General features: G+C 37.1%; 1 protein-coding gene across 2 annotated transcripts in view; it reads left to right on the top strand.

The window, feature by feature from the left end:
• Naaladl2 (N-acetylated alpha-linked acidic dipeptidase like 2) overlaps positions 1 to 23,377 on the top strand; it is a 1,234,236-nt gene that overhangs the window by 731,749 nt on the left and 479,110 nt on the right. For both annotated transcript variants that reach the window (XM_029474777.1, XM_021158905.2), the window contains exon 5: positions 8,588 to 8,738. In XM_029474777.1, coding sequence (XP_029330637.1) covers positions 8,588 to 8,738 — 151 coding nt within the window. The remainder of the gene's footprint in view (positions 1 to 8,587; positions 8,739 to 23,377) is intronic.

Below are 23,377 nucleotides of genomic sequence, written 5' to 3'. Positions count from 1 at the left end.
TCAGGATGATGTCCTCCAGGTCCATCCATTTGCCTAGGAATTTCATAAATTCATTCTTTTTAATAGCTGAGTAGTACTCCATTGTGTAAATGAACCACATTTTCTGTATCCATTCCTCTGTTGAGGGGCATCTGGGTTCCTTCCAGCTTCTGGTTATTAAAAATAAGGTTGTTATGAACATAGTGGAGCATGTGTCCTTCTTACCGGTTGGGACATCTTCTGGTATATGCCCAGGAGAGGTATTGTGGGATCCTCCGGTATTACTATGTCCAATTTTCTGAGGAACCGTCAGACTGACTTACACTTAGCTTCTTTAGTTGGGTTGCAGGGCTCACACTTAAGTCCTCACACTTGTGCAACATACACTTTGCTAATTATGTAATCTCTCCAGGTCTTTCTACCTTATCAGGAAACCACTCCTTTGAGATTAGTGTCCACTCATTTATCAATATTATCCCCCTTGTCCAAGGCTCTACCTCCAATAGTAGTTGTATTTTACTGTGCTGAGGATGAGGACTTCCGTGTGTGGGTTTTGAGGGAACACTACGCAACTGGCAACAGCATGTCAGTCTCTGTTAAACTATAGTTTTTCTGTTATACTCCTGTTTTCCATAAAAGAGCTCAAAAAGCTGTAGTAACTACAAATGTCCAAGTGTTATTCCTAATGCTCTACTGATGCTGTGAAGGTGTTGAGGGATGGAAATCAGAACCACCTCCATTTGATGTTTGAAATGACTATGGCATTCTAGAAGTGCCGTGAATTTTGTGCAAGGAAAATATGAAGATCAAAGGTAGCATGCATCAGTCCAAAATGGTAAGTTGTCAATTGGTGGCTGAGTTGATTAGAACACATTAGCTGAGGTCTCAGTAGTTGATAAGTAAATCAGCTGCTGAATTCAACTGATATTTTCTTACTAGACACTGAAGAAATGAGTTATGTTAAAAAAGTAACAACTATGAAATGAAAGATGAGGTTGAAAGAAGAAACAGAAGTATAAGAAGTAACAGAAACATTTTTCTTGTAACTTTGGATTTGAATTTCTTTGTCTGAATTTTCCCTTGGTATCTAAAGTGTATATACCCACTGAGTGTCCAGATTTGCCTTGTTAAATGCAATGAATGGTAACCTATGTCAAAAATGTAACACCTGGGTCTGGTCTTTGCAGTTACCACCTATTATCTGACCATGTACTGGTACTGCCATTTTTTGGCAGTTGATTTTTTGGTAATTTATCTTTTACTGTAAACAACTAGAAATGTCCAAGTGTGGTTCATGATATGATGCATGTGAAAAATAATCTTGAAATGGCCCAATGTATCCTTGTATAAGAACTTGTGAGCAAGACAAAAATCACAAAATCAAAGCCTTCTAGGGGAATTCCCACAAGTCTGTCTCCACTCTTCAATAACAAGACAGCAGCATAAACAAAATAAAATTATTTTTAACTTGTATTTTAAAGAATGATAAGGGGCAAATGTAACACATTTAATTAAATGTTTTGTTTTATTTCTAAATTTTACAAAACAATCTGCCTTAATACTTACAGTCATACTGTAACAATGTCTGTAAATGCCACAACAAAATATGTCACATGAGCTTCTCAGCCTCAGTGTGTGAACAATAGATCAAAATAACATTTCTGTGCAGTATGGACATGATGGATACATATGAAACATTTGTTTATTCAACCATTTATTAGTTGATAAGTACAGTAGAATAAACAGCTGTTCAGCAAAAGTAGTAAAATCATTTTTGCCACTTAACTGCACTAGGTAATAAGTAATTTGAAGTTATATCAATCTCACTTCAAGTTGGCAAAATTTTGCTATTGTTAAAGGTTTTCTTCAAACATATTTTAATTGTTAGAAATAAAAACAAAATAAAATATCACTTGAGTTTTGGTGACACTGCATATACTTTGATATGAGGGTTTCTGTCTTGCAGTGACAGGAGTGCAGTAGAGAAGATATGATAATAGATTTAACAAGGTGATATATCTCTGTGGGTGGTTACTCTCAAGTGTAAACTTGATAAGAGTTAAAGATTTCTGACAGACAGATCTCTGAGCATGCCTATAAATATTATTCACATACAGATAATTAAGCTGGAAAGACCAGCCCACTCTAGGTGGAACCATTCCCTGGGCTATGTTCTCAACTATAAAACAAAGAGAAAATGAGCTGAGCACATGCACTCTTCATTGCCTGCTTCTTGATTTTAGATGTCATGTGATCAGGTGCTTTGGGTTTCTACTGTTGTTGCAAGTTTAGCTACACTGATTTGGTTCCTGGCAAGTTGCACCAGGAACTTTCTGGATTTGCTCATGAAACACACACACACACACACACACACACACACACACACACACACACACACACAGAGAGAGAGAGAGAGTTAATTATAATGTGCCTTGACTAGCTCAAAGGCTGGTCAGTTCTTATCCTCCCCACCAGTAACACACATTTCCCTTTTGTAATCCTGGCTTAAAGCCCTTTAATTCTATATTTTATCTTTGTTGCCCTGGCTCCTTCTGGGTGGCTATCTAGTCTTTACTGCCTAGGATACTTCTGGGCAGCCCTTCCAGGGCACATTCCTTCTCATCTACATTTTTCATGATTTTCCTTTTGCAGCTCAAATCATGGTAAATTTCTGCTCCCTGTCCCTGGGATTCTAGGCCCATGAATCTCCAGGTCACACCTCAGTCTACCTGCCCAGCCATTGGCTGTACAGCAATTCTTTATTGCCAGTCAAATCCAGCTGAGGATGGAAAACCTCATCCTTTGGCTACCGAATTGAATTGAGACAGCCTTAGACCCAATCCCTACCACTGCTGAGTCAGTAAAAACCCTCCTCCACTAACTATCTTTTACTAGGATGTTTAATCACAACAATATAAAAAGTAACTATGACATCTGGTATACCAACTTGAATGTGTCTCAGGAGAGCTAAGAAACTCCTTAGTGACTCATCTAGCTGCTCCATCAGGAGCATATGTCCTAATGAGATAATCTGAAAGTCCGAAAGACTTTCAAATAGCCTTGCTTCTTTTGAATGCAGGAAAAGTCCCCCTTGTCATTTGACAAAGGATTTAGCACTGTCTAGTACAATGGACTCTTGTCAGTTGATTTTATTATTCCTATTTTTATGGAAAGCATAATTTCAAGCATATATATGATTTTGGATAAATATTTTGGACATTTTGAATAAACATTCAATAGCTGTGTATAGCAGTTAACTTCTCTTCTTGAAATAAACTACTGATTGAATCATTTAAAGTACAAATATTCTCAGGATAAATACAAGGTTGATAGTTTCATTAAAACAAGTTTACTTAATCTTATGATTATATAATAAATAGTCCTCTATAAAGCAATAAGCCTCAAGGTTTAGATTATAAAATGTGAATAAGTTTTGAAAATAGTATTTCACAGTGGCATTACAGAGAATGCTATTAGACATAGTTTTAAAAGAGAATTTCAATTATGACAATATATAAGTAATGTGATAGATGATAGATAGATAGATAGATAGATAGATAGATATTGTTATTTTGTTTAAAGTGGACCATGTATACTTAGACTATATACACCATCTCAGTTTGTGTACACAGATTCTCTAATGTTTATGCAATAGAGAATTTTCCTAAGAACAGTTCCTGAGAAAATGTCCTTGTTGTTAGAGAATGGACATCTGTCTAAAACACAATAATTAAACCTTCATTGATGTTTCAAGACCACTGGGTTAGACTTCATGGCTTTTCATTTGGATCACAAAAGATGTTTGTTAAAAATGTAGCTCAATTTTTGCATTTTGTAAATGATGAAACCAAGGAGGAGAGAGATCATGTATGCTGTCCTCTATTCATAATGTCAAAAGAGGTAGCAGACTTCATAAATCTCTTCCATCAGGACACTTTTGCATTTATTTGGTTGGTACAGGTTTATTTGGAAGTAATTGAAGCCCTTTTAAAGAAAGAGAAAAATATGAGCTAGTCAAACTGAAAGGAAGGAGGCTGACTGGAGCCTTCAGAGCATCTCTTCTCTTCCTATCACCTGATTCTGGTTTGTCACCAGTGTCCTGAATAGTTCATATTGTGTCTGCCTAGAATCTCCTATCTACAAACCACTTTAATATGGTTAACAGCTTGAAGAGAACCAAACAGGAAGTTGTAGCCTAACATTTGCCTCCTAGATTCAGGACTTATACTGCTAATATAGTTATCCAGAAACTAAAGTGATCTGAGTTGTAAAAGGTGCTGAACAGTGCTAGATATTCTCACCTTCTAACAATGTGCAGGCCTCCTACACCAAAAAGATATGCCACAAGCTTATCTGCTTTCATCCATTCACATTGTATTGAAATTAACTTTGTACCTACAACAAATATATTTGTCTAATAAAATATGTCTGTCACACATAATCTACTTAGTATCTGATTCTTTCCTAAAACACTAATTACAGCTAACATGGAGAAGGAAAAGATTTGTTTCACTTACACTTGCTGATAACAGTCCATCACTGAAAGAATGGAGTAGGATCTCAAGCAGAGACCTAGATGCAGGAACTGAAGCAGAGGCCATGGAGAAACAGTGCTTACTGGCTTTCCCCACATGGCTTGCTAAGCTTGCCTTTTTTTTTTTTTTTTTAATACAACTCAGAACCGTCTGTCCAAGGTGTGTACCAATCACAATGTGCTAGGCAATTTCCTATTATTCATGTTCAAGAAAATATCCAACAGAACTACTCACATTCCAATCTGATAGACAAAATTTCTCAGTTAAGTTTCACCCTTCCTAGGGTTCTCTTACTGGTGCCAACATGACCCCATGATATTTTCTGCAGTAAATAAACTATAATGAAACAATGAGGAAAACTGAATACATTTTCTAGGATAAACTGCTTTCCTGAGTCTTTAAAGGATGATCCTAATGTGACCTGACTTCTGTTTCCATATTCCTTTGAAAATCTGGGCCTTGTGGCAAGCACTTCTGTGCTGTTATATTTGTTCTCTAATATCATCTTTATCTTGTGTTCAGTAGCTCAATGCAGTAATTTTTAATTTCATGAATGACTTCTTGGTAAATTTCCAATGCCGTTTCAAAATATTGCAATATTTTACAAAGTAGATATTATACAGAATTTTATCCAAAAAGCCATTTATTTCAATATAAAATTAAGTATTATATATAATGGGTTGGTTAAATAACATTTGATAACTTCTTGATATAGTATTATTTATGTAATTCAACAATAGACATGGAAATCATGTAGAACTCATCAACATAAAAAATGCTTATTATTTATTAAGAAACAAGCAAAGAAACTGTACTCTGTCATTCATATGTGACCTGTGATAGTTCTAATTGTAGGCCAATATAACACAATAACGTAATCTTAAAACATTATGAAATTTTGTTACAATTTTATAAATAGGTTGTACAGTTCACTTTGCAAATCATACATTTTACAAATGATCATATCATGTTGCAATGTCAAAAATCTGTATACACCTAATGGAAAGTTTTAATCTGAACAAACTGAAATTGCTTTATGAATAAAATAGTATTTTAATGTAGAAAATAACTGTTTTATAAGAGAGGTTTATATTCCACAATATATTCTCCAATAGTTAGAAGTCCTTCAACAGCATTTCGTGGTGAGTTTGAGATACACAACCTTAAGCCTGGACCTCTCAACCATGTATTCTTTTCCCATTAATGTTCCCCATCCAATAAGTTTCTTCCTTCTTTCTGCTGAAGCTCAGAATGTGAAAGACAGAGGTCTGTCTGGTTTGAGTGGATTGCTGTAGAAGGTATTTGGTTTCCTTCCGGGTTCTCATTGTCACCTATATTCTAATTAAAATGTATGAACCATTGTTAACTATATCAAAATTATAAAGTATAAAACATTTAAACATAATCACATTGAAATGCCAACTTATATTAAATGTCTATGTTTTAATTTTATTTTCATAAGTTACTTTCTTTCTGTGATGCCTAATGATGTTTGTTGACTTTACACACGTGGAAGATTGGCTCTTAGTTTCAGAAATGTTTTCCTCAGATTACCCTTTGGGCATGTTATGTCAGCAAACACTTTTTTATTTTATTTTATTTTTATTTTTTTAGTTGCTGACTTAGGAGGCACAGGCAATGTAAAGATGCCACTGTTGGACCAATGGCCATAGAGTATATAAGATGGGTAGCTGAATACAAGTCTTAAAGCCAGAAAGCAGAATTCCCCATTGTTTACAGATTCAAGTTCCTGCCTTTAATTGCTGGATTTATTTCTATAAATGATGGACTGTAACATGCAGATCAAATAAATCTTTTCCCTCCTAAAGCTGCCTTTGGCCATCCTCTCTATCACAGCAATAGAAGCCAAACTAGGACACGTGCACATGTGCATGAGTGGGTGTATTTATGTGTGTGTGTGTGTGTGTGTGTGTGTGTGTTTGCTTGTGTGGGTGTCTCTGTGTGTATGATTACATTTTTTTTCAATAATAAACACATACATTGAGTATTCCAAATGTTTTCTCTGGGCTCCATTTTATTGAGGAATAGATGCTATGCCAAGACCATTCTTCCCATAGAAATGTTTATGTAGCAATACTGTTGCTTGCCTATGAGGCATTCTATGATATGCATTATTAACCTGAGTTCTGGAAAACAAGCTTGATCCTTGCTCTCAACACAGGGCCTACTCAAGGTCATAGAGATTTTTCCTTAGTCTAGTGCATGGTTCAATAAACAACTGTGTGTAAAGCTAATTGGGAAGTAAAATATAAGTATTAAGTCAGGTCCCTGGATCTGTAGCAATAACTACACTCAATATAGGTGTTAATCTTACTCTGTTTTATTACTAAAATGACCTCTAATTACTTTTACTCTCCGATGGAAAACAAATAGAAGTGGCAAATCATTATTGTTATTCATATTAGATTAAGTGACAGTAAAACATGTAACAAAAAATAAATCAGTTAAACATGATAAAATAATCTGGAACATGAGACATTGTCAAGCTCATCTTTGCCATTAAACTATACATTGCGTACTTTTGAATAACAGAATAAATCTTTACATCAAACATATTGAAGAAGGCATCCTGGCTCTGCTTTCAAATATTTTCTAACATCATCAGACAGGAAAGGATTGTTTCAAAAACAAACCTCTGATGAGGTCATTTGGAAATGCTTTAACTTTCCTGTCTCCCAGGTAAGGCTGAGGATGCAAAACGAGTGATGTTGTGGAGGATCTTGAACGATTCATAATAGTAGCTACTATCCAAAGAGCAAGAGAAGAAGTTTTCTATTTTTTTATTTATTTTTTTTTTTTGCTAAGAGAGCGTTGCCTCTGAAGGAAATACATCATCTTACTGGACTACCTTGAGTTCTGGAGAAACAAAAGAACAAGCAGAAGAATACCATTTATATAAAAGCAGAACCCTATCCATGAGCGAACCTCTGATAGCTTTAAAACAGTAGAAAGTCCTTAGACAATTTTTAAAAAGAGAGTGTGAAAGTCTTTAGTAGAGAAAGAAATCATATATAAACAATATAGAAATGTTACCTACAAGGTAGAAAGGAGTAGTCAAGAACTCAAATTAAGAATGGGACATTCATATCACACTCTTTCCCTAAGGCTCAGAAAACACCATAAAATCATAGACAGAGGTCAGGGAAACTTGAGTGAAAGAGTGTCTTCTAAACGTGTCAGAACTGCAACTCCCAACAGCTGTTGTTGCCCATTCCTACAGAAGTGACCTGAAATTAAACTTGTGTATATATGGGCTGCACCAATTGGACTGGGCAGGTGTTTTAAAATCAAATCAAAACAAAACAAAAACTGAAGACATGAATTTGGAAAGGTAATTTGCAGAGAACCAAGAATGAGCTGGAAGGATTGAGGAGATATGATACAAATACATTATATGCCTATATGATATTTTCAAAGAGTAAGTTCCACATGCTATATTTAAAAATAAAATAAAATAAGAAAATTCATCCATGTACAGTCCACATTGTTTTATGTTCTATTGGTAATTAGTATAGTAAGTTTTTGTTGACTTGACACAAACCTAGACTTACTTGAATCTCAGTTGAAGAATTGTCTCCATAAGATTTGCCTTTGGGCACCTCTGTGACATATTTTCTTAGTTGTTAAACAATAAAGGATTTACATTGTGGGCATTGCCATCCTTGGGCAGATGGGTCTGAGCTGTATAAGAATAGTAACTTAGCAAACCAAGGGAAGAAAGTCAGCAAGCAGTGTTCTCCAAAAGTCTCTTCTCCAATTTCAATTCCTCCCTCTAGGTTCCTGCTTTAAGTTCCTGTCCTGAAATTCTTTGGTGATGTGGAACTGTTAGAGAAATAAACCTATCCTCCACAAGTTGCCTTTTGGTCATGATGTTTACCTCAATGATGAAAAGCAAAGTAGGAAAATATTGCACATCTCAAATTTTGGAAAACAGAAAAAGCAATTTTCTTTTAAATGTGGAAAGAATCATTCTGTCTGCTGACAATAAGGACAGAGTGATGCAGGACCCATCTACTGTGTATAACACTTTCAACTGTTTATTTGCTCTGTAGATTTCCTTATTGGAAAAGGCTGGGTTTGGAGGTGCTCTTCTCTACATTGATCCCTGTGATGCACCAGAGTCTTCAGTCCTTAGCTCTGAGCCTTTTATGGTGACTCTGAATCCAGGAGGAGACCCCTCTACACCTGGATACCCCAGTCATGGTAAGCTTGTTCTTGTATGCCTTATGAAGATATGACTTGTAAGTGTATACTATCTAATTTATTCAATGAATATCACATAGAATAAGTCTAAGTGCTTCATACATTCACTTTAAAATGAATATTATTTCAAAAGTATGTACTAATAATCTGTTGGAACAAACCATTTTTTAGAAATCTATAGTAGGTTTACATTTCAGTGATCTATGCTATGGACATACAGCAAGCATATGTTATCACAGATTAATTTGTACACACACACACACACACACACACACACATACAAGCAAATATCTGGAATTCTTGTTTGTCACTGCAGCACTGGGCCTGTTTTGATAGCTATGAGTTCAGTGCTTAAGGCTATATTATGTCAAGTTGAATAGTAGTGGAGGAAGATATTTGAAAGTATGAATTCTTATGATGAAGTTTCTTTATATTATCCCATTTCTATGAGCTTACAGACATGATCTTTATCTTAAGCTTCCTTCTGTATTTTGGAAAGTTGTGTTCAACAAAGTGGGGAACATGAGACATGAGCAGGACAACTGTAGTTATGGCAGATGCCAGCAGAATTCTTACATTTCTGCCTGGTGTATAATTGGCATATATTCTGTCCACAGAGTTACGCTGAGCTGTCAGCTCTTTAATCCCTTCTCAGGGCAATGTCAACACAGTGACCACAATAATTCAGCATCACCACAGTATGTACAGAATCTGTATTCTTTTCACCCACCATTGTCTAAACACATATCTTTGTGGCCATTCTACAAGTATCAAGGCAATTTAAATAACACTTATATAATTTCACCAACCAATACAGATTTTTCTAAACTATCCTAATTCTTTCATTTGTTTTGTTGTTGTTTGCCTGTATATGGTGCTGACTTCAATCTTGAAATCAAGTCTGCAATTACTTGCGTGTTCTTTAATTTTCTTCATTTGGTAATATTCTCAAAGTACATTATTTTGTACTCTTGGCACTGATTCTACCTAGTCAGCTTGTCAGGTAATTTTGGCCATATCTTATGTAGAAGTGCTGTAGAAGAGATTCCATCCTTTTTAGAGTGCTCATCAAAAGGAATTTATTTTTGATGTGTTTTAGTTCCCATGATACCACCCCCAGGTCCCTCAGTTTTGTGTTTATCTGTTTTCTCTGTTAGTGCCTGTTGTGATCACCCTGTGTGACAGTGATAGGGGACATTAAGCACCTTTCCCCCAATTTGAGAAATGTTCAATGATTCTATATATAAATGTTCAATGATTCTATACTATAATAATTGCTGGACTATGTGCCAAATGATTTGATATTTCTAGAATTCCTTTAGACAGGCTGTTCTTGAACTTTCTCTGTTGAACTTTCTTTCTAGCCTCATATTGTGATAATTACCATCCTTCTGCCTCTTAAACATTTGGATTATTGGTATGGGCCAGCCACCATTCAGCATAGAGTATATTTTTAATGACAGTAGAAAGCGCTGCCTTTATTCACACCAGGTGAAACACTGAATAACAGTTGAGGATACCATTGTATATAATGTTGGACTTTTTAGATCTAAAGATGAACTACATTACCTACTATGTTTCTCCATGCCATTTAAATAGTTACTAAATGAAATTTTCTTTTTCAAGTATAATACCAGTAGAGAGAATGCCTCTTTTACTCCATATGAAGCTCAGTATAGTAGGTAGAAATGGGAAAGGTGATGGCTGTAGTGGATTCTACCAGTGGCTTCAATGTGTATATTTTCTTCTTCCCTAAATTTGCTCACTATCTTTGTCTCACAGTTTCAGGTTGCAGTATTTTGCCTACTGTTTGATTGTTTAGAATGATCCTTTATAAGTATTTTAATTTTTGGTTATATGTAGTGTAGAGTTTTGTTGGTACACTTGTAAATATAGAAATAATTGTTTGTACACCAAAAAAACCCAAGTACCTGATTTGAAGCACTTCAACACAGCCAAGGTAAATCACTTATCAGAACTAATTTAAAACAATTTATCAATGAATAGGAACTCTGTTCTATTTTAAAGAGGATTAAGCTCCAAAGAAGTAGGACAAACAAAAATTCTAAAAGATATTTTCTTTTCTGGTTTTATTTATAATGTTTGCAAAGTAACATGAACAGTCCAGTAACCACTAAGTGTCCCTGTGTGGCTGTATCAATGGATGCTCTTTTGCTATCCTTGTTTGGTCTACATATTCCCTTACACCTAATATGCCAATTTAGTATTTTCTAGAAATTTTGAATAAACTAAATAGAGCCATTTATGTAATGTGATAGCCATGTAGCTAAGAACTGTTTTATCACCTCAGAGATCTGACTCAGAACCAGTAAGGTGACTAATAGACCAAAGAAGCCCTGACCAAATTCAGTCCTCTGACTCTTAAGGACTTGGCAGAAGGGAGAGTTGAGTACCATGGATTGTCCTGTGATATCCATCTCTACAGTATCCCCCCCCCCAGCCTCCTACCAAATAAATCACACTCATTGAGTGTGACTTGTCTAATGCAATTTTTACATAACTTCAAGTGGGTGATTGTAAGTCAAGACTATGGAAATATTCCTCCTCCAAACATTTCAAATGAATTGATGGAATGAGACACAAGGATTCTATATAAGGAATTGCTACTTACTGAGTCTCATTGCCTAGCCAAGTAGTTCCTGAATATTATTGAGTCAGAGCAGGGAGGAAATAGTTTCTAAACAGCATGTTCCCATGTGGTTCAGAGAAGAATGTCTTGGGGTCATCACTTTAACAAAAGCAATCTCTTGGATACTTGCAGCATGCCGAGGGCTCTGAGCTTTATTTTCTTGACAGTAAAAAAAAGATTATGCTGCTCCACTGTGTTTCTCCCAAGGTAGTTTTAAGGAAATGGAAAGCCTTGAGTTCCAAGTCAGACTTAAATGGAACTTTGAAGGAGGGAGCCATCCATCTGTATTCAAACTCACTCTGTTGGTGATTCTGAAGCAACTCAACTCTGAGAAGAACTGAGCCAGAGCAGCTTTATTGTAGTTCATCTGCCATGTCCAAATTGGACCAGTGGGGCCATTGCTCTGAACTCTGTGACCTAGTGCTTTTGCTTTCTCAGCATCGGGGCCTTTCATATTTGCTCTCTCGACATCAGTCAAGATTCTGATGTGGCATGCTGGATTTCAGGCCAGTTCTTGCTCTCAGCAGGCTACTAATATAAAGCCAATGTGACTGAGTAAACAATCTCTTCTAGGACCATGAGTAATGCGCTGGATGGTGTGCAACCTCTAGATAATCTCTAACTATAATCTAATGACTATTCCTTCAAAAAATGTGAAAGCAGTTACCCCTGATGCGTTATTCACAGAACATATATCTTCTTCTTAAGTGCATTGAAAGACTTCTCATATGTCTTCTATCACTCCAAACATAATTCTATGGATACCAAATGTTAAAATTTTAAATTAAAATACTAACATATCAGTGATGTAATCTATCATGTCAGTTCTTTTGCATTGTGCTTTCGTTGCCAGAAGTTGGGAGACTGAGGCAGATGATCAATAAATCAGTCATCCTAAGCTAAATGTAGAATTTGAGGCCTACCTTGGCTGCACTGACCTTGTATTAAACTGAAGTAAACAACAATAATACCAAAACCAATGCTAACACCCAGAAAATGGAATGATCAAATTTTAAGAGTTAACATATCAAAGGTTAATTTGTTATTTTTTCTTATAATTTTGTAGGAATGAAATTTGCCCACAGTATGTCTTGTATTCTGATACTTTTTAGCTGATAACTACAGTAATTAAGCATAATTATGATAACTACGATCTGTTGTATCTGAAGTTGTGATTGGTCTAATATCACTTATTAGTTATGTAGGTCCAAGCAAAAGAACTAGAAAGGTATGAGATAAAGGTATGCCAGAAAAGTAGGAAGTGGAAGTCCTCTGTTCTTTATTGAATCACAGTGAAAAAACCAAAGAATTAAGGCTGCCTGAACTGCAAATCCAACATAGTTCCTGGACCAGAAATAGTTTCTTGCTCTACCTATGCTCTAGTAATTTGTTTTCTGAATTTCATATTGTTTTTAATATTTAATTTTACTGTTGCTCTCAAATAGCAGATATCAAAATTTTTACCTTCTATTTTATTGAAATCCAAGCTATTTCTTTCATTTTGATTTAATCTTGAGTACCTGCATACTGTACTTCTGGAACCTATCCTTTTTAAAAATTTCATCTGTGTCCTTCTTGGTGCTTGGGGCCATTCTTTTCTCCACTTTCTCTTTTTAAAAAATTCTTGAGAGGAAGTTATTTTCAGTGGTTTCCGGTTACTGAAGTGTGTCAGAAGGCACAGTTTATTTAATATTCCCACTGTTACAAGTCACTGGGTCTGTGTGCTGTTTATGTCCTTACTGTTTGCTCAGCATCAGCCCTGCCAGCCAGCTCCATGAAAAGAATCAGATGAGCACTGTGACTTGTGACAAGGCTTCAGCAGGTGGCCTTGGTCCAGTTACTTGAACAAATGTCTGAAGATAGACTTGACTTGGCACTAAATTACCTGAGACAATGTTGAACTTTTCCCTGACTGGAATAGTGGAAAATATAAATATAAGCCTAGCTGTCGAAGCAAAGTGTTTGATATTTATGGCATAGAATGAATGCGCTGTTGCTTGGTTGGGGAAACACTGAAATTGTCTTTATTCATAGTATTTTGGTGGCTTTGTTCTGGTGTATTTTGTCCACCCCCCTTTTATACTTATTTATTCTCATTACATCTGAATCAGTATGCCCTTCCAGTCTCCTCTCCCATAGCCCCTCCTCCAATTCCCTACTCCCTTTGTCCTCTGAGAGGTTGGAGAACCTCCTCTGGTATTCCTCTGCCCTCTGTGGGTCTAGGCACATCCTGTTTCACTGAGGCCAGACCAGGTAGCCCAACTAGAACAACATATCCCACGTACAGGCAGCAGCTTTTACAGTTGTTTGGCATAGGTGTTTGGGACCCACATGAAGACCAGGGTGCATATCTGCCACATATGTGTGGGGCCCTGGTCTGCCCGTATATGTTCTTTGGTTGATGGTTCAGGCTCTGAGATCCCTAGGGGTCCAGGTTAGTTGACTCTTTGGTCTTCCTTTGAGGGAAGCAGGGCTACCTCAGAGCCCTGCAGGTTCCTCAACCCTTCTCCCAACCCTTCCATAAAGGTTCTCAATATACACTCAATATTTGATTGTGGGTCTCTGCATTTGTTTCAGTCAGGTTCTGAGTGGAACATCTCAGAAGCCAGTCATGCTAGGCTCCTGTCTGCAAGCACAAGAGAGCACCATTAACAGTGTCAGAGATTGCTGCTAGCCCATGGATGGGTCTCTAGTTGAGCTGGATATTTCTAACTATGTGAAATATTATCAAACTCTATTCTTAGAGCTACATAAATGAGAACTATTGTTAAACATCTGAACTTTCCTGAATGTTCTTTTCATTAAATATTCAAAATACATATTATTTAAATCCAAGCATTACTTTCGTAACAACATTTTGTTTTGAAAATAATTTGTGACCCTATGCAGGAATGTTTTTATTGGTTGCTGAAATATCTAAGTGTGCAGCCTAGAAGGAATGCTTTTGACTGGTTATTTTTCTTAAGAAATCTGTGTGCTGCTTGTGTGTCTGTCACTCCACCTGTTCTTCATTGCTGGACTGGAAGCGTTTTACTTTGAACAAGTACTAGATTAATCGATAGACTCACTTGTTTTGCTCAAGAACCAACATTTCCATAGACATCTATGGTGAGTTCTTATGGTGATAAAACTTCTACAGAGTGATAGATCAGTAGTTAAGAGTACCTGAAACCCTTATAAGGAACCTGAGTTTGCTGCCACACCTGGTGTCTCCCCATCTTACAGACTCTAGCATCCTCCTCTGGCCTCCTTGGATACCTGCAGGCACACATGCACTCACACACATACACAAAAATACACGAGTGTGCACACGAATAAAAGTAAAATAATATATTTTAAAAGTCTATTTAAAAATAGATGTTCAAATACATTTTTACACAAATCATATTAAAAACTATTTAAGTAATAATTCTTAAAATTTATTGAAGTTTTATTTTTACATAGTTGTTTCTCAAATGTACACATATAAATTTATTTTAAATTATTGGTAAATATGGTAGGGTGTACACTCAGCACAGACACCCTTAGAGATCAGAGGTGCTTTATCTCCTGAACTTGAACCTATAATCAGCTTTGAGATCCTGAGGCAGGCTTTGGAAGCTAGAATCAAGACTTCTACAAGAGAAGCAAGGCATTTTAACAGCTGAGAATTTCTTCACTCCCTTTAATAGTCTCATAAACAGGATAGCTTTTATTAGCTCCACATTTCAAATAAGTAAACTGACCTAGATCAAAAAGTAACCTAATTAGCACAATAATAACATGGGGTTACAAATTGTCTAATTTCTAAGCTAGGGCTGCTTTCCTAAGAATATTTTGTATCCATTATGTAGCTTATAAGTAAGAGTTTGAGCTGTTAACAAACAAACAAACAAAAAACCCATAAATTTAATGCAGAAAAACTGGGAGATTTAGTTTAACACTGAACCCATTTGAGGTTAATTTAAAGGTGAAATGCAAAGCACACTGGGACTTTGGAAAGCTGGGCTGAGGCTCCTGCTGTATGTCAGAGAGTTTGCAGGGCTAGGCGAACCACTTGCCAGAGAATGGAAAGCAACGACTCTTTTAACACCTGGCTTGCAGAGGTTTCAGTCTGTCATGGCTGGGGACGCATCAGAGAGCTGCTCAATCAGAGGTGGCAGGAACATGTGGTGAGGATCCTCCTGTGAGTCTGTGCCATACCTTCAACGGCCATGTGTAGAGAACTACTTTTGCCAGCATCACTCCTCAGCCTCACAAGCCTGGAAGGGGATTTCATATTCACATCATACTAGACATTCAGATATGTCAATATGACACCCAAATTCAGACAGAGCCTCCACCTCTGACACATAGATATTTCTATTAATGTTTTCACTGCAGAAATTAAAATTGAATTATTAATCAACCAAAGAGTGTAAGAGAAAAAAATGCAAGCCCAAAATGTGAATTTAGAAGCTTAATAGATAGCACAGTAGTTAAGAGCTCTTCTTGCTCTTGCAGAGGACCAAGATTTAGGTCCCAGCCTCAACACAAGAGCAGAGCTTATGTCTACCTATCTCTGTACCTGTTCTGGAACACATAATGATGACATTAGGTACTCAATCAAATATGGCCTTGAGCCTTCAGCCAAGAAAATTCCCTTCCTGGGTATTTCTTCCTCGAAGAGTATATAGTATCTGATTCACACTGAATACAGTGTGTGCATTGTCATCAATCACCAAGCAAAGCAATATGAACAAGCAAGGATCATCTCAGAGAACTGTTTCATTAATGATCATCTCAAGGAAGAGTGGTGCCTAAGGCTCTCAAAGAAGGCTGTCTCTCCACCAGCCCTTCCGGTATTCTCAGCACTAGCTCCTAGCAAGGTTGGATCCTGTTGGCCCAGGGCTCCTTTCCCGCTCCTACCTGGTGCTTCCTGAAGGGTAATGTAGACCAGGACACCTGAATTCTTCTCCTTGAGGCATGATCGCGAGACCCTGGCACCCAGCCAGAGATGCAGACCTATGTGAGAAATCCTATAAAAATACTATACTGAAAGCTACAAGTTAAACTCAGAGGACCTAGTGAAACCCTGTGCTTGCTGCTTCAGACACTGAGTTCATATGAGCTTTGCTCAATTCATTTAGAAAATCCCTTTGGTATCTTGCATTATATATTTTCAATAGGTGCGTTTTGTTCTTTCACCTCACTTTGTTGCTTTTAGTTTTTAGTAAGTTGGCCAGTGTAGCCATAAGAGCAAGTTCTGTGACTAAATTGCATTATTATCCATGTGGCGGCCATTGGAGGTAAGTCTGTCTAAGAAGGACTGATACTAGCAGCAGGCTTTTATCCACCTAAGGAAAATCCTGACAATCTGAACATCACTGTGTTCCACCACAGAGACATGAGTGACTTCATCCTTGGCAATAGAAACGGAAGACCTCTATTGTCCAGTTTGGTAGCTACAAGCTGTGGCTGTCTCCTTAGCTTTTACATTTAAATCAATTAAAACAAAATGAAATTTAAGACGCAGTCATCCTAGCTACATTTCAAACAGTTGGGAACCATTATGCTGTGGCATAGGATTCACACCAATAGGAAGCCCTTTCCATGGGTGCTATACAATGTATGTCTATATTATTGCTTTATATGGAAGTTGATAGTTGTCTTCTTCGCATTACCCAGGAGTTTGTCTCTCCACAGTTATGATAACCCAGGGTTGTTTATCTTTTTAATTTAATTTAATTTTTTTACCACTGGCGTTATTTGAACGCTGAATTTACAAAGCAGACATTATGAACCACATGTTAGGCAGGCTTCATGAATCCTTTTATGGCTTAGTGTGGAACCAAAACATAGCCGAGTGCTTCTAAAGTAAACATTTTCCATTTCCAGAATTCTCAGAAGAGTTTTTGCATTTTAAGTATGTTAAAATAAATCTTGTAATGTTATTTTAAAGTGTTATTGCATTTGCCTCAAACTGCTAGCTTTGTAAGTTTCAGCCCTATTCAATTCCTTCTGACAGTTTCTGCTGCGTGAAAAGTGGCTTCCACTTTTGTTTTGCCTACCAACCATCTCTCAGTTTAAATTTTTCACAGAGAATTGAAAGATAAAATCATCTTTGGAATTTTACATGCTTTATTTTTAAAAGAAAAAAAGAGTTCAGTGTTAGACGGTTTGGAAGCTTGAACTTGGACCTTTTATTATTTGCAATAAATCAAAAGCTAGATTTTGGTAGTTGTTCTCATGTGAAATTAGCTTTGCAGGGGAACTGATGCCACTGCATATTTACAACTTTTAGGGTTTACAGATATCTATGCAGCCCATCTGATGCTACCTACACACCTTGGAGTCTATTGGGTAAGGGGTCTTTCAAACCTCTCTTCTTTTTTTTTCCCCTCTGACTCTTAGCATTAATTGTAGCTTGCAACTTGCTAACATTGACAACAACATGTATTACACTTTCTTTAAGAAACTGAAACCCAAACAAACCTACACCAACAACCCCTCCAAAAAACTTTTTTTTTTGACCTTGTTGCATTATGATGCCTTTCCTAATCTTCAGAATTAAAATAGAAAGATCTTCTAATTTGAAACATGACACTAGGTGGGCTATGATTTGATCAGTTTTACCCTGGATTGCTGGCCTGCAAGCACAGGCCATTTTCCTTGCTACAAGGCCTTCTTTAAGTGCACAGTTTGCCCTGCAGGCTTTTCATATTTTGTGGTTCTAGGCTGTGCTTTAAAAAGTAACGCAGGATGTATGTAGGAAAAGGGTGAGCTGGGGACGCTCATGTCGTGATAAGAGAGCTCTCACCTGCACACTGCACCTGTTCATGAGTCAGCAGGAAGCAAAACACTTCACACTAGAAAGTAAGCAGGTTGATTGTTTAACAATTAAAGCTGTAATTAGATATTTAATTGAATTTTTGGTGTAGTCTAATATCTGGAAAATCTCTGTATTTCAACTAATCCTTCACTCAGCATGATCTGTTCCAACCTACTGCTAACCATGTGCAAAGATCTGTGGGTTGTTTTTCCCTCAATACAAATTAAAACCAAACTGTTAGCCTTCTCTAACCATCCCCTTAGGTGTCCCATCCTCCATTTCAGTGACGGAATAGAAAGCCCAATTAGATTCTGGAAAAAGAATGTTGAAATGATAATTTTAAGCCTGGAAACAAAAATATACTTTGCACAATTATTTCCAGAATAGATTTCCTAAAGTTTTCATGTGTTACATAAACACACTTAAGTTGTTACCATGGTATTCCTCTGAAATTCTCAGTCATGTCAATACTCCAAGCAGGCTTTGGAATCCATAGCAGAGCTTACCTGCATAAACAAAGCCCAGATTCACACTCCAATCTCTTGCTCAGAGGCATAATGGCATTTCAGGGACGGTTTTGGCAGATTACAGGATACTAGAGTCAAACAAGTAATTCCATTAGACATAGAGTAACTAAATAATATACACATAAACCAGGAATGTTATGTAGAGTAAAAGTATTTTGTATGAATAATTAACTGATACATTATTCATTTCCAGGGGTACCACGATAACTCTGTTTAGATTCAAGCAAAGCTTTTTTACTGTGTTTGCCTATGGAACGTAAGCTAGGTGACATTGAGGGGATGCATGTCCCTCTAAGTAATGTATTTTTCTAAAATTTCCATATTGAAGTATGCACCTCTAGTGTAACAGAGTGCTGGTTTTTCTCTTGTTTTAGTTGTTTTGAGATTATAATTCCCTATCTTTGAAGACAGAAATGAGTAAATTACAGGGAAGACTTAGTGCATGATCCTATCCATCACCAATTTTCTCCCAATAAGTGGCGATGAGCACTCTCAAGGTGCAGACAGGAGAACCAAAGGTCCCAGCCCAAAGTCAGCAATAGAGTGATTTCAACGATAGCATAGATATACATATGAGACCATGCTTCTAAAACAAAGAAATAAAGATACATTCAAAATAAAATGGCTAAGACACAGACAAACTCTGAGGAAGGCTCCTACAAAAATGAGGAGGAACACACGTGGCAGCCATAAGCCAGGGAGTGAGGCTTTAGAAGAAAGCCACTGTGCAGACATCTTGATCCTGCATGATAACATGCATCACATGTGGACACTGACTCTGTTCTTGCTATCAATGTGTGTTATTTGGTTGTAGAGTACAAGCAACCTAATAGATGAGGCAATATGGAAATCAGCTTCTTTGATTTCATTACTATTAAAACTGTAAAGGAAAGAGGTAAAGTGCCTGTGTTTACACTTTCTTCCAGAACAACAGAATATGAAGTACTTCACACATATCTGTTACTAAGATGCTAATTTATCTGTAATTTAATCACAATTGCATATTTACTTGGGCAAATGTATGTAATGTGGAAGAACTTAGCACTTTAACACTGAGTTTAGTTCTGATAGGTCAAGACTATGTAACCCAGAAAAAGTGTGAGAATTCCAGAGAAGAACCTGGCTTTCAAAACGTCTATAGCAGTACAGTGTCCCTTGAGCTTTTAGACAAAGAAAGTTGTATGGGCGAAGACGTTTCAGGGAAGGGCTACAGCTTAGGCCACCCTAAGGAGGTATGTGGCTTCAGGTATTCACTGATGAGAAAACCTGATGTACTGCAGTGTGGTAATGGTTCCTAGTTGTAAATGGTTGTATGTTTATGTGTATGTCCATGTGTGGAAATATGGTAAAGTTTATGACTGTACACATTTATATGAGCTTGTAGGCCAGAGAATAATCTTGAGTGCTTTCATTCAGATGCATACATATTACTCTTTGAGATAGTCTCTCAGTGGCCTGAAGTTGCCAAATAGGGTAATCTTACAGTCCTGCAAAGACCCAGTAATCTTGCTCTTTCCCTGTCCCCAGCACTGAGATTGCAAGTGTGTATTATCTTATGGAGATAGTGGGGATGGGATTCAGCTACAAGATGGCTATAGACCCTCTTTTAGATGGCTCAGCCATTAAAGACTAGGCTCACAACCAAAGAAAGAAAGAAAGAAAGAAAGAAACAAAGAAACAAAGAAAGAAAGAAAGAAAGAGACAACAGGAAAATGGTTTCAGAAAGAGTTCTTCTCTCTCTCTTTTTAAAGATATATTTATATATGTAATATATATATGTAATATGTATATATATGTAATATGTAATATATATATTAGTTGTATTCAGACACACCAGAAGAGGGCATCAGATCTCATTACCAATGGTTGTGAGCCACCATGTAGTTGCTGGGATTAGAACTCAGGACCTTTGGAAGAACAGTCAGTCAGTACTCTTGACTTCTGAGTCATCTCTCCAGCCCAAGAGTTCTCAATCATTAAGGAGATAATGAGCTGGGCCAACATAAGCATAGCTTTTCCACAGCAGTGCCTGGCTCAGCTCAGGAGATTTCAAGAAACACAGCAGGGAGACAGACAGACAGACAGAGGCTGGCTCCCAGAACTACTATGAAGAGTTCATTCCACCTTAAAATGCAAACAGGGCAAAACTCAACTTCCTTGAGTTCCCCTTAAACATCATCCCCTCTTCCCCCCTTTAAGGTGCCTTTTAGATACAGTAGAGAGGCAATGGTGTCAAGGAAGTGAGTCCTCACACAGAGACCCCACATGCTACTGCTACGAACCATGGAAGGTAGCATAGTAACCACTCTGGGGTTACAGAGAGCTCAAGTGTGATAATTAGAAGCAGGGCAGGCTTGAAAGAGGCTCTGAAGCAGGGCCTCAAGGACAGCCTCAGGCAGTACAGCAAAGCCCCAAGGAGTGGGAACAGCAGCTCCTGAAGCTGAGTGCTGGCAGACAGCTCTAAGGCATTCCTCAGCAGACTGCAGCAGGCAGCAGTTAGGTCTTCCAGTAAGCAGAACTAATAATGAGGAGCATTGCAGGCACACAGAGTAAAATCACTGATCAAAAGACAGGTAGCCAGGAGGGCGGGTGCAGTGATCCATTTCCAGTGTCATCCAGCTGTGTCCAGCTCCTTCGTGTGTCATGGAAAAGTCCAAAGGACCTGGTGATTTCCTGAGGTTTTCTGTTTCAAGTTCCACTGCTGCCTTGAAATAATGAAGCAGATTTGAATTCTCCACTTCGGAAAGAACATTGGTGAGCATGACTATGCTTGCTTCTGTGTAAACAGTGAATAATGGAAAAGGCAGTGACTGGCATGATTAAATCATAGAGGACAATGCCCTACATGATAGTTTTAACTCCTTACAGCATCTAGCTTGCTACTGAGACAAACTAGTCCTGAGCAAATGTGACTATAATGAGGTCTGAGGGTTTAGGTAAGTTGGTAGAATGCCCCCTTATGGCACCCACGAGGCTGTGCTGAATCCCCTGAACAGGGTGCCTGTAATCCCAGACAATGGGAAGTAGATGCCTGAGAATCAGGAATTCATAGTCATTCCTAGTTACACCGTGTGTAAGGAAAGACCGAGCTACATGAGTCCTACAGAAAAAGACTATTAATACTGTAACAAAATATGGTAGAGGTTGTTGGAAATTACCCAGGGCATCGATTGCCTTGAGAAAAGCATCTTTTTCCAGAGAACTCTACCTAAAATAAAACAGATTTAGAAAACCACCTGTAAGATGTCAGAGAACTCACTGATCAAATGTCTTTTGGAAAAGTCCTGTAAATTATCTGGATAGATATTATGTAATATTTTTCAGTTAATTTCTTGTGAGGTGAAAGCAAGCTGCAAATTACTGAATAAATGTTTGAAAACATGAGTATCAAATACCACTTCTACCAAGAATCTTCTCATTTTCTGAAATGAAGATGGCCTCAACTAGACTATTTAAAAGTCTAGTATTAAGAGGCTGGAGAAATGGCTCAGTGGTTAAGAGAACTGGTCGTTCTTCTAGAGGATCTGCATTCAATTCCCAGCCCTCATGGTTCATGCTCTGTAACCCAGATCCTCATATAGACATGCAGACAAGAGCACCAATGCATATGAAATTTTAAAAAAGGCTACAATTAAGTTGTGTTGGCAATTATTATTAGCTTTCTGAAGGTTTCAATATGTGACATATGATATTTAAACTTACAGTCAAATTTCTGATCATTTTAATTTCTTTTTCAATAAAAACATGAACTCTTCAGTAGTATTCAGAAATATACATTGCCACCTAATTGGCAGTATAATGTGGAAGAAAAGCTGAGATTTTTTTCTTTAGTCAAAGATAACTACTGCAATCTTTAAAAGTACAAATGTAAATGAAATGTCATCTGGCCTGCTATAAAGCCACATTTCAGTAGAATAACTTAGGAGGTAGGCAGTGCATTTTGCCCAAAGCCTTTCCACCTGTTTCTTTTGTTCAATAGTTATGACTTTAAAATAGGTGATGTTTGTGTTTCATTTGCATTATTTACCTGATAATTATGGAGTGTGACCACATCAGTTTCTTTCCTGATTACCTGGAAATACTGGAAAAACAGAGATGACCAGTGTCTCACTGAGAACTGGAACAAAGCAAAGGATATTGAAAACTATCAGGATGAAACCTTTTGAATTTAGCTTCTACTGTAGAAAGAGTTCAGAAAAGCAAGGTCTGGTTAATCATTTATTATGTACTGAGTTGCTTTCACAAATATTTCTGTTTCTTTTTTTTGAGCTTAGCGTTTATATTTTCAGTCATCACCATATAAAATATTAATACATGATTTGTCTATCAATCAAAACACTCCTATAGGGATACAAATGGCATTCCTACCAACTGGACATATTTAAGTTATAGGAACTGGTTTATTTTAGAGTATCAGTTACAAGTAATTAAACTGTTCTATGTGATCTAGAGTACTGTTTTTCAATAATTAAAAACTTCATAAATAAATATTCCTACTGTGTTAGTCGCTATTCTTTATTTTATGAATTTTGGGATGTTTTGGGATATTGATGCTCACTATGGTTTTAATGGGCTCTCTGTACTCTATAAGAGTTTGGTTTTCGGTGACTTGGGTTGAGAGGCAGGGCCTGCACAAAGGTCAATGATCAATGACTGAATAAATGCTATAGGC

Source organism: Mus caroli, chromosome 3 (genome assembly GCF_900094665.2).
Source record: "Mus caroli chromosome 3, CAROLI_EIJ_v1.1, whole genome shotgun sequence".
Taxonomy (NCBI): Eukaryota; Metazoa; Chordata; class Mammalia; order Rodentia; family Muridae; genus Mus; species Mus caroli.
This window is presented reverse-complemented; position numbering and strand designations above follow the sequence as displayed.